The sequence below is a fragment of the Tachysurus vachellii genome, chromosome 18 (genome assembly GCF_030014155.1).
Source record: "Tachysurus vachellii isolate PV-2020 chromosome 18, HZAU_Pvac_v1, whole genome shotgun sequence".
In the NCBI taxonomy this organism is placed as follows: domain Eukaryota; kingdom Metazoa; phylum Chordata; class Actinopteri; order Siluriformes; family Bagridae; genus Tachysurus; species Tachysurus vachellii.
The window spans coordinates 17,696,762-17,709,389 of NC_083477.1; the positions used below are offsets into that span (position 1 = coordinate 17,696,762).

The 12,628-nt window shown below is 41.8% G+C and overlaps 1 protein-coding gene across 4 annotated transcripts in view; it reads right to left on the minus strand.

Moving 5' to 3' along the window:
- afg2a (AFG2 AAA ATPase homolog A) overlaps window positions 1-12,628 on the minus strand; it is a 153,468-nt gene that overhangs the window by 139,718 nt on the left and 1,122 nt on the right. For 3 of the 4 annotated variants that reach the window (XM_060893313.1, XM_060893315.1, XM_060893312.1), the window contains exons 2-9: window positions 12,362-12,486; window positions 12,076-12,233; window positions 10,855-10,913; window positions 9,918-10,520; window positions 9,515-9,644; window positions 9,367-9,423; window positions 9,152-9,275; window positions 8,047-8,302 (exon numbers count right to left, since the gene is read on the minus strand). In XM_060893313.1, coding sequence (XP_060749296.1) covers window positions 8,047-8,302; window positions 9,152-9,275; window positions 9,367-9,423; window positions 9,515-9,644; window positions 9,918-10,520; window positions 10,855-10,913; window positions 12,076-12,233; window positions 12,362-12,486 — 1,512 coding nt within the window. The remainder of the gene's footprint in view (window positions 1-8,046; window positions 8,303-9,151; window positions 9,276-9,366; window positions 9,424-9,514; window positions 9,645-9,917; window positions 10,521-10,854; window positions 10,914-12,075; window positions 12,234-12,361; window positions 12,487-12,628) is intronic. The other variant, XM_060893314.1, reaches the window with a different exon arrangement.

Below are 12,628 nucleotides of genomic sequence, written 5' to 3' on the forward strand. Positions count from 1 at the left end.
TCACAAACACATACTTCTTTCAACGAGACCGAGGTGAAAAGAGTGCATGTGTAAGAGACACACAAACAGGTTTCTAACAACAACAAGAAATATGGACACACGCTCATCAATTAAACCCGAGACTATTCGCATCCCGTCTTCTCTTCGTCCACTTTCGCGCCACGCATGGGGTCTTAAATCCATCACGAAAGTGACCGGCGGGAAACCTGATAGCGAAGAGAAGTAACGAGACAACGTGGAAAGATGGAGCTGAACAATATTAAAAGAAAATATATCTGGAATATAAATTACATTTAAATAATATAAAAATTAAAATAAATAAATAAATATTAAGTGGGGGGGAAGAGTACACAAAATTATGATTTAAAAAAAATAAAATAAAATAAAAAAATACATTTAAAAAAAAAAAAAAAAAAGGACATAAACCGGGAAAAAGTAATTAAATTAATATAAAAAAAAGTTTGTAAATATATATATATATATATCTATATATATATATATATATATATATATATATATATATATATATATATATATATATATATATACACATATATACACACACACACACGTGGACAAAATTGTTGGTACCCTTCGGTCAATGAAAGAAAAACTCACAATGGTCACAGAAAAAACTTTAATCTGACAAAAGTAATAATAAATAAAAATTCTATGAATGTTAACCAATGAAATTCAGACATTGCTTTTCAACCATGCTTCAACGGAATTATTTAAAAAAATAAACTCATGGAACAGGCCTAGACAAAAATGATGGTACCCCTAGAAAAGACTGAAAATAATGTGACCACAGGGACATGTTCATTCAAGGTGTGTTCACTAATTAGCATCACAGGGGTCTACAATCTTGTAATCAGTCAGTGGGCCTATATATAGGGCTCCAGGTAGTCACTGTGTTGTCTGGTGACATGGTGTCAACATGGACCAGAGGACGCGAAGGAAAGAGTTGTCTCAGGAGATTAGAAAGAAAATTAGAGACAAGCATGATAAAGGTAAAGGCTAAAAGACCATCTCCAAGCAGCTAGATGTTCCTGTGACTACAGTTGCACATATTATTCAGAAATTTAAGATCCGTGGGACTGGAGCCAACCTCCCTGGACGTGGCTGCAGGAGGAAAATTGATGACAAATGAAAGAGACGGATAATCCGAATGGTAACAAAAGAGTCCAGAAAGACTTCTAAAGAGATCCAAGGTGAACTTCATGCTCAAGGAACATCAGTGTCAGATCGCACCATCCGTCGTTGTTTGAGCCAAAGTGGACTACATGGGAGACGACCAAGGAGGACACCAAATCATAAAAAAGCTAGACTGGAATATGCCAAACTACATGTTGACAAGCCACAAAGCTTCTGGGAGAATGTCCTATGGACAGATGAGACAAAAATGGAAGGCACATCAGCTCCATGTTCACAGACAAAAAAAAAAGAAAAGAACACTGTCCCTACTGTGAAACATGGAGGAGGCTCTGTTATGTTCTGGGGCTGCTTTGCTGCATCTGGCACAGGGTGTCTTGAATCTGTGCAGGGTACAATGAAATCTGAAGAGTATCAAGGGATTCTAGAGAGAAATGTGCTGGCCAGTGTCAGAAAGCTTGGTCTCAGTCGCAGGTCATGGGTCTTGCAACAGGACAATGACCAAAAACACCCAAGAATGGCTAAGAGGAAAACATTGGACTATTCTAAAGTGGCCTTCTATGAGCCCTGACCTCAATGCTATTGAGCATCTTTTGAAGGAGCTGAAACATGCCGTCTGGAAAAGACCCTTCAAACCGGAAACAACTGGAGCAGTTTGCTCATGAGGAGTGGGCCAAAATACCTGCTGAGAGGTGCAGAAGTCTCACTGACAGTTACAGGAATCGTCTGATTGCAGTGATTTGCCTCAAAAGGTTGTGCAACAAAATATTAAGTTAGGGGTACCATCATTTTTGTCTAGGCCTGTTCCATGAGTTTATTTTTTTTTTTAAATAATTCCGTTGAAGCATGGTTGAAAAGCAATGTCTGACTTTCATTGGTTAACATTCATAGAATTTTTATTTATTATTACTTTTGTCAGATTATGTCAAGTTTTTTCTGTGACCATTGTGAGTTTTTCTTTCATTGACCGAAGGGTACCAACAATTGTATCCACGTGTGTAGCTCACAATACTGCAGAATATAAACCACCTTATTAGCATTAACCTGCACCCACAGCCCTAAGGAAAAAAACCCTCATACACACAAGCACAGCCGTGAGGCTTCCTTTCGTGCTGCTGGCTGGAAATGCAGGAGGATTTATGATTAGACAGTATTACATCCTGTTTACATAAAACACAGATTCCTAAAGCACAGACACTCGCAGTCCGAGCCAAGAAGGTCAGTTTGTTCTGGAGAGGAACCTTGAGGGACACTGAGCCTCTCGACCACATGCTTTTTTTTCCTTCTTCTAACTTCTCTCTATCTACTTATTCACATTTTCTCTCTCTGTACTACTAAAACATCGTCCTGCTGGGACCTGGATAAGCAATGCATTGAAAGCAATGCAGGGTTTAAATTGGTCTAAAAACAATTCTCTTGCATGCATGTGTTCAAAACATGTTTATAAAGACTCCAAAAAGGTCCAAAATACATCCTTTTCTGGTGTTGCATCCCAGGCTTACAGGGGTCAAGGTACATACCTAGAAAATCATCCAGAACTCAAAATTGAAGTAATCAAAACCAACAAAAAAGTCCCTAAAAACCACAAAACTTCACATGAAGGGATACAAAGACAAAAAAAAAAGATTTCCAAGAAATCCAAATCCACAAACCAATCGGACTTCCAGGGGTAAGAAGTCAGAAACAATTAGAGACTAAAATTTATGGAATCCAAACATCCATTAAAAAAAAAAAAAAAACAGAAACACCCAGAGTTAAACAAAACCCCTCAAAATACTGGCTAAAGAAGCATGGAGTGTCTACACAACCTCAAACCCATGCAAAATCATAAAACTCCAAACTTCAAAATACCCCAAAAAAACTCATAATCCCAGAAAAACAGCCCCAAATCGCAAACACCACCAAGCGGAAAAATCCAAACTCCCACAAACCACCAAAAACCTCACAAGCATAATGAATGAATCTACCTATAAATCCAACAGTTTCAGAGATCCAAAACACCAAGAAAATGCCCAGTGGCCCAAACTTAACAGAGTTCGCACACCACAAAACAACCCAAGGCCCAAACCTTAAGTCTTGCTGGAACAACTGCACATAAAACATCCAAACATCATGGATATTACAATTCCAAATGAAACAAAACACTCACAAAACACCCAGAAAACCAAAACTAAAGGTCTAAACAAAAGCAGCATCTAAAATCACAGGGTCAAAATATGCAGAAGAGCCTCTGTTTTACGATGGAAAACACCTTCCAAACCAAACAGGAAACTCAGAACTAAATGGTTAAAGACTCTAAAAAGACACACACCTCAAATGCTACACACTTCAGGGGTCCAAAGACGCAATAGATGAGATCCAAACAACAATAGATCCAAAATGGGTAGCGATAGCTCAAAAGGCTAAGGCTCTAGGTTGTTGATCTATGCAATGCCCTAAACCCTGCCCTAATTTAGCAATGCCCTAAACCCTCTCTGGTCCAGGGTGGGTTCTGGATCATGGGTGACCCTGTGCTCTGATCCCATTGTTATTTAGATGGAAAGGGTTCCAAACACCATAAACACAACCTAGTGTTGAGACACCCAAACCCATACAAATGACACCCATACCAGGGTTTCCCACCCATACCACAGACTCTGTACTACATTTAACAATTATTTATTTAACACTAAATATAAAATTTAAATAACATATAATAATAAATAAGAAAGTGCAAAACAACATTCAAAATATTGCAGACACGCGTTTTAACAACTGGCTAGTTATCCTACAGACAGTGACGGACCACGTCTGTCTCTCATTTCGCCCGTGTGGTGCGCGTGCCCGCTCGCGGTGTGAAGCGCGTCCGCGCTATTCTCCGAGATGGACTTGAAGGCCTTTTGTGCAGCGGAATCTTTATTTCTTTTATTGGACGACCTAGTTAAAGGCGGTAGGGTTTCCCAGCTTAGGCGGGCCGCCCGAACTGCAAAGTGCTGCGGGAAACCCTGCATACAAATGACACCCAGGTACCCAAACTAACACCATTAATTAATGCAAACCTTCTAGAATTTCTAGACACAATACACCTTTCATAAACCAAGAAAAAAAAAAAGCTTAGCCCTTTGGGTTGAAACACCTAAAGGAAAAGCAGAGCACCCCAATCTGAAGGACTCACTGCCAAATCACTCAAATATGAAGGACAACCTCTATGCTATACGCTTTCAGCTCCAACTACACAAAACCTACTTTTCAGACCTACGAGGTTCAACCACCAATAAACTCCCCAAATTCTCAGATGTAAAAAAGATGTTTTGAGGAACCCAATCCCTTCAACACCCAAACTAACACCATTAATTAACCTAAAACCCCTAAACCTCCTAGACTTAACACCAGGAAGCCAAATATTAAGAAGTCATCTTTACTTTGTGACATACACATTACATTACAGTGATGTTCTTTCTTTACATATCCCAACTTTTGAGGTTAGGATCAGAGCACAGGGTCAGACATGATACAGTGCTCCTGGAGCAGAGAGGGTTAAGGGCCTTGCTCAAGGGCCCAACAATGGCAGCTCTCCTGATCAAAAATCCAGAGCGTTAACTGTTTAAGCCACAAAAATATCAAAGTCTTGGCGTTAAGGAGTCCAAACACCTAAACACCTCAACATGTTTAAGAGAACAAAAACAAATAAAACCCAAGGATTTTTGTCAAATTACAACCGGATCTGATTTAAACTCGGGTGTAAAAGATCTAGTCGGGTCTGAGGAAAAAAACAAAAAAAACAACGCAAAAACCAAAACATCAGAAGAAGGGATGCAACAATCACAATCATATCATAAGAAAACAAGAAGAAACAACACACAAGCAATACAGGAATCAGTAATGGGGTGTTTTCTGGGGCTCGGGGGAAGAAAAAAAATTGCATTATTTACATTTTAAAAAAGGGGGCCAAGCACTTGGGTTTACCTGCCCATAAGAACCCTAAATACCAACAGCCTTATTTTCTGGGCAAGGAAAAACTTTTAATGAACAGCTGATGATGTCATTAACTGGAGCACTGATAATACACTCAACAGCAAAGTAATAACCGAGAGAAAGAGAGAGAGAGAGAGAGAGAAACATTTCCCTACTCCCTTGGGCTATTCCTCATTTTATTCATTTGGTTAAGAAAAACATCCGATGCTGTAGTCGTGTGGAGTGTGTGCCAGAGAGAGATACACACACTAATGTAAACCTTATGTGGATTCCGGTCCTCTATTCACCTCTCTCTCCCTCTCTTTCTCTCTCTCTCTCTCTCTCTTTCTCCTGCATGGCTGAGTTGCAGCTGCATCCGAGATGACGCTGGACATCGGGCCTCAATTCCAAGAAGCGAAGACGAACATTTGCAAAACATCCCACTCGGCCAAATTAGGGCCAACACTGCACTCTTTCATACTGATAGGAAATGAGAGGAGGGGAGAGAAGGGAGAGGGGGAAGAAAGAAAGAAAGAAAGATGTATGGTTGGCATTAGAGGCATGGATCCAATTAGCCAGGTTTAAATATAGCGATGGGGGGAAAAAGAAAAAAACAAACAAAAAAAAAAAAAACAGCTTCATATAGAAGAGTCATGAGGTTCTCACCTGGTCTGAACATCTCACATTCACACAGATAGAGAGGAAAGGAGAGTGGGGAGGAAATGATTCTTATTAATATTATTAGCCCTAAAGTATGAAACAAACAGAAAGAAAGAAAGAAAAAGTAATTGACGAGTAAAAAAATACTTGTCTTATTTTATCTTATTTTCTTATATATTGTCTTATTTGGACGAGAACTGTGCAAACACTGTGAGGATCAACATGACTCTATAAGAACACTTCACCTGCTCAAACAGGCAGTGCTTGTGTGTGTGTGTGTGTGTGTGTGTGTGTGTGTGTGTGTGTGTGTGGACAACCTCTTGAAAAGGTCAAACTGAGATCTCACCATCTCTGACCTCAGCATCTCTGAAACTCTCGCTTCCTCATAACCCAAAGATACTTCTTCTGCAGTTACGTTACGCCGTGCGAGAAAGGAAAAGACAAGACGAGAAAAAAAAAAAAAAAAAAAAAGACAGGAACATTTCCATTATGGTGCACACCTATTTTTTTCCCCCCCAGGAGCTTCTGCACACCTGTATTTACACTCCTCAACAGCTGGGTTAAAGCTGCATGTTCAAAAGAATAATACCCTCCCTTTAAAAAAAAAGGGAAGGGGAAAAAAAAAAAGTAGAAGAGATCCCTCTTTTCCGGAGCTTGCCATTAACCGGAGGAGGAGAGGAACGTTTCCGGATTTTATAAACAAGAGAGAGGCAGAAAGCCTTGGCGCTTTAAAAGGAAAAAGCGCTTTATAAGGAAAACAGCCACGCGTAAACACTCGCTAACCCAATTTATGACCGACGCCAAAGTTTACTTCCACATTTCTGTCTGTGTTACTGTCTCTCATACAAACATCTGTATAATAAAATACTGCAGATATGAGCCAGAGATGAGCATCACACTGAGTGTGTGTGTGTGTGTATTATGTATGTGGTGTGTTGAGTGTGTGTACAGTGTGGGCCGATTGTGTGTACGGGGTCATTTAGAGGGCGATGTGTATTGATCCAGGGTTCAATTTCAGTGAATGCCGGGCATTTGAGCTGCCCAGAATGCTGAGCGCAAAGTAATTTTATCCAACACACACACAAATACACACACACACAGCTGCATTAATGTGAGGGTGCTCAGGACCGGAGCTCAGGACTGCTGACTGTACAGTAATGACAGGATGTAAAAGAAGTCACATACTGTATAGTGCCCCACACACACACACACACACACACACACACACACACACACACACACACACACACACACACAGATGTCTTGGCCTTGCCGCATCTCTCAAGAGGCACAAAAACGTGAAAAACAGATTTGTTTATGTTTGGGACATCTATCTTTTTTATCCATCTGGACAGGAAGTTATTTCATAACATGGGAATTGTTACCTAAAGGAGGAAAAACACTGATATTACTTCAAGACGTGTTTATTATTGTGCGGGTATACCTGAGGGAGAAGTAGAGGAAAAAACAAGGGGAAACGAACACATACACACTTGCGCTGGCATCAATATGGGACAATACAGAGAAAAACAGAGGGAGAGAGAGAGAGAGAGGTACATTTTCTCTGCAGCATTATTTTCTATCTTGCTTAATACCTTGACTGACTCTTTTTTTGATTGTGTATTTTTGTTATTTTCTCTCTCTCTCTCTGTCTCAGGCTCTCTCAGAGAGAGAGGGATGGGCCCATTAGGGACTAGACCCAACAACCAGAGTCCACGCCTCCATTACTGGCCCCAACAAAATAAGGCCACATGTCTTTCAGTTGACCCAGCAACCACCAGAGGCCACGCCTCCTTCACTGGCCCCAGCAACCACCAGAGGCCACGCCTCCCTCACTGGAACTCACAACAACGTGAATTGACGTGGGGTGCCAAAACTTTTGCATATACTCATTTCATATTCTTGACATTTTATGGCATTTACCAGTTGAATAGCTCCAACATGCTTTCAATATCTGATTCCAAATATTCCAATTATCATTCAAAGTGTGTGTGTGTGTGTGTGTGTGTGTGTGTGTGTGTGTGTGTGTGTGAGGAGAGAGAGAGAGAGATTTTCTTGGGTGGTCTTGATATGTGGTGGTTAGCAGTAGCCACTATATAGTAGTGGAGAAGAGGAACAAAGGATGTAGCAGAGGGATTGTGTTTTTCCTCAAAACCCACACACAAAGATGAATACACACACACGCGTGCACAGACACACTCAGAGAAAACACACATGTTGACACACAACCACATAAACAAAACAAAACATAGTGCAAGGCATGTAAACACACGCCTTGCACATGTGTTGAGTAAAACTAACCAGCTTCCTTGCACACAGCAGCGAGGTCAGCTCCGACGTATCCATGCGCCGCATCAGCTAGTTCCTGCAGCTCCTCAGCGGTGATGTTATGGGGGACGGAGTGCAGCTGCTTGTGTAGGATATCCAGACGCCCCTGTGCTGACGGCACACCCACCTCCAGCTCCTGATCAAAGCGACCCGGGCGCCGCAGAGCCGGGTCCAGCGCGTCAGGCCTATTAGTGGCTCCCAGGACTAGCAGAGAGCCACTGTGACTTTCCTACATGCAGAAATAAACTAAAATTCTATACTATAGAATCATACTATATAATATGTAGGAATTTAAAAATGTGCTTTGCAAATGAGAGGTTTATTCAGACACTAATCTGCATGTAAGGGCTGCATATAAACCCACTGCCATTCCAAACTGTTTAGATGACTGACTGACTGGCTAACCAACCAAGTGGCTTACTGATTGGTTGTGTAAATAACTGGCTGGCTGGTTGTCTAAATGATTGGCTGGCTGGTTGGTTGGTTGGCTAAATGACTGGATGGTTGGTTGGCTAAATGACTGGCTGGTTGGTTGGCTAAATGACTGGATGGTTGGTTGGCTAAATGACTGGCTGGTTGGTTGGCTAAATGACTGGCTGGCTGGCTGGTTGGTTGGCTAAATGACTGGCTGGTTGGTTGGCTAAATGACTGGCTGGTTGGTTGGCTAAATGACTGGCTGGTTGGTTGGCTAAATGACTGGCTGGATGGTTAGTTGATTAAATGACTGGCTGGTTGGTTAGCTAAATGACTGGCTGGATGGTTAGTTGATTAAATGACTGGCTGGTTGGTTAGCTAAATGACTGGCTGGATGGTTAGTTGATTAAATGACTGGTTGGATGGTTGGCTAAATGACTGGCTGGCTGGCTAAAATACTAGATGGATAAATGACTAGCTGGTTGGTTGGTTGGCTAACTGATTGTATGGCTGAGTAAATGACCTGTGATTTACTAAATGACTTGACAGCTAGATAACTAACTGTTGGTTTAACTGATTAATTAAGACTAATTAATCGGGTGGTTAACCGAATGGTTGGTTGGTTGGTTAACTGAAAATCTCATTGATTGATCAGTTGACTCACAGATCCAATGCCATCCATGAGCATGAGCAGTGACGCGACCACTCGTTTCTCCACCTCGTTCTGTGCTCCCTCTCTCTTCGGACAAAGTGCATCCAGCTCGTCGATAAAGATGATCGCTGGCTGCCTGGTGAACATCACACACACACATACACACTCCATTAAACACACATAAAAGATTCGACATGACATTCTCTCTTCACATTATTTTTTTTCACCTTTGTGCAGCTTCAGCAAATATTTGACGCAGTCGTGCCTCAGTTTCTCCATAAAACCTTAAGAGAAAATATAGGAAATTATTTAACTATAAACATGATCGCACACCTGAATCTTAATTGTGAACCGGTGAAACTAGCTTACACATACTTGCTCATTATTTCAGGGCCGTTGATGACGAACATGTGCGCTCCAACCTCATTGGCTATCGCTCGTCCAATCATGGTCTTCCCTGTGCCGGGCGGACCATACAGCAGGATTCCTCTAGGGGGTGGGATTCCTGAGCGACATCACAGTCTACTACTATAGTGATACTGTCACATAAACACTAACATAATATCAATTAGTTTTAATGATAAAAATAACTAATAACAAAAAAATCTGAAATTAAATAAATGATTCTGTTAATGGATAAAAATAACATTTTTTATGAAATAATTCATTAAAAAATAAAATAAAAATGTGATTTAAAAAAATCAATATTTGCTCAATTATAATTACCGGGAGTTTGTCATTTAATTTTAAATTTGATAAAATATTATTTGCTTCTCACCGTAATTTTTGAAGATCTCGGGGTGTTTCAGCGGCAGCTCAATCGTCTCCCTGATCACTTGCAACTGATCGCTCAACCCTCCAATCTTACCGTATGTGACCTTTGACCTCTCCTGATCCTCACCCTCACTGTCCTGAGTGTGCGTGAAGCTGATTTTCGTGGAGCTGCAGACTGAGTAGAAGGTGTCATTCCCGTTTCGACCAGCAGATGGCGTCTGAGATTTGCTGTCTCTATGTGACTCGTGCATGGACTGTCCAGGCGTTTCTGAGTTAGGGGACACAGTGCTGTCGGACAGGAAACGGGTGCTCGGGCTGGATGGTGTGGCGTCAGGTGTGTGTGGAGTGACAGGAGCGAGAGGAGCGGAAGATGAAGATCGGTTTGGTGTGCTGCAGGAAGGGTTAAGGTTCAGCTGAGCAAGATGCAGAGAGAGATCCAGAGGCGCAGCATCCGAATCAGAATCAGGGTGCGATGGAGCAGGAAGAGGGGGAGAAGGAGAAGAGAGGGTGACTCCATCTACACCCTTCAGAGATGTCACACTGATCTCACACTTACGGCCGAAATAGGACACGAAGAAGGAACTGCCTGGAAGCAGAATCCTGCTGTCTGAGAGAGAGAGAGAGAGAGAGAGAGAGAAAACCAGACACAGGAAAGACACAGTATAGATAGACAGAGAGACAAGAGACAAAAAGAGGGTGAGAAAGATAAATAAATTACAAGTTCAACAGAGAGCGAGAGAAAGAGAGAGATCAATAAACAGAGAGAGAGAGAGAGAGAAGGAAAGAGAGAGAAAGAGAGAGATCAATCGACAGAGAGCAGGAGAGAGACAGACAGAAACACTAGACATACAAACAGGAGTGTAGTGAGGATTTAGACACGCTTTGTAACTCTGTAGACATGGTTTGGCTGAGAGTTCAGTAAACTCTATGGGGAATCTTACCTAACGACTGCAGGAGGAAGCTGCGAAAATCTTCTGTGTCCAGAGACTCGTCCTCCTTTCTGTAAAACACACAACAAAGCGTGCAGAGATGCAGTTTCACCACAAGATGACGCCACATTACCAAAAACAGCCAAGTAATATATTTAAAGGTGGCGTGTACGATGTTCGAAAGCCAATGTTGACATTTGAAATCACCAAAACAAACTCGCCCCTAACCCAAATGGGTCCCACCCCTGTATTGATAGCACCGCCCACACATACATACGTAACCCAGGCAACTAATGGAAAGAAATGTGTCTTTATCATAGCTGAAGGGAAGAACAATACGATTGCAGATAAACAAACAAGCAAGCATAATCAGGCAAAGGACGGCATATATTAGTTCTGTGAAACAAAACAAAACAAACGTTAGTCACCTATCGAGAAAGAAAAAAGCGCCTCGGCGTCTTAAATAAATTTGGCCGCTATAACTATAACACTTACTTGGGGGCATTAACAGCGTTTAGCTCAGGAGTTATTGACTCAGGAAACTCCAATCTGTGAATATGCGACCAACTTTACTTAAGTCCCTCAGCGTCCCATCGCAGGCCTTCCCGCTCCTTCAGTTCTCTCCAGCGCTGGAAAGCTGATCCTATATTAACACGGGTCCTACTTCTTGCCTTATCGTAAGCTTTTTTTCCCTTAATGTTTTTATCCGCCATGTCAATGTTTCAATCGCGTTCTGCTAATGCCACACATGCGCACTGAACACAATCTACGCCCATATTGACAAGACACGCCCCTTTCTGTTCATTGGCTACACGTTTGTTTTGTTTTTTTGTCTTGTCTGCCGGCCCAACGCAGTTTTCTGAAGCATTTCTCAAACAACGTACACCCTACCTTTAAGCTGCTCGTCTTTTACAAATTAAACGTTTTTTTTTTTTCTCCCTTTGCTTATTGAAAACGACAGATAAACAGAAATCCTGAATAGCAGGAGCGAATATTTTGTTGACTCAGGTGTGGAAAAATCTAGACTACTTCCTTATAAAAACAAAAAGTAATTTGTTCTCGAATCTGCTTTCGATGTTCACCTAAGTTAAACGGAGTCGATTCAAAGAGTCGTTTGTAAATGTTACATCACTTCTGACAAGAAATGCGTAAAGTGTGTGTGTGCATGCACGTGTGTGTGTGTGTGTGTGTGTGTGTGTGTGTGTGTGTGTGTGTGTATGTATGCGTGTATACCTCAGGCTAAGCTGAAGCTCTTCTGCATGAAGAACAGCTCCAGTGATGGGCTCAACTATGACTGCATCTCCAGGCTTCACACCCAGAATGCACTGCATGTCAGTCATCAGACCTATTTTCCTCCCAGGAAACTGGGCTGCAGGCCATGCTATACACACCTACTCACACACACAGCAAAATGAGATAGTAACAACAGAGGCAGTGACAGGGAAAATGAAGATCATCTTAAAGAAAGAACACGTGTGCATGCACGTGCGGGGAGAGACACACACACACACACACACACCTCCTGGTGTCCTGTAGGGCTGCTGATGAGGACAGGTCGTCCAATACAGGCGGTAACACCTTTCATGGTGTTCAGACTCATCTGAACCAAAGTTGATCTGCATCGTTTCGGAGCTTTCTCTTCTGCTGCACACACACACACACACACACACACACACACACACACACACTTTACTGATCATGAGTTTACACAGTAACTTCGGTATAAGGAGTTAATTAACTGAAAGCGAACTGCTCTTCCAGATCAGGGTTATTTAGCATTTTTGGA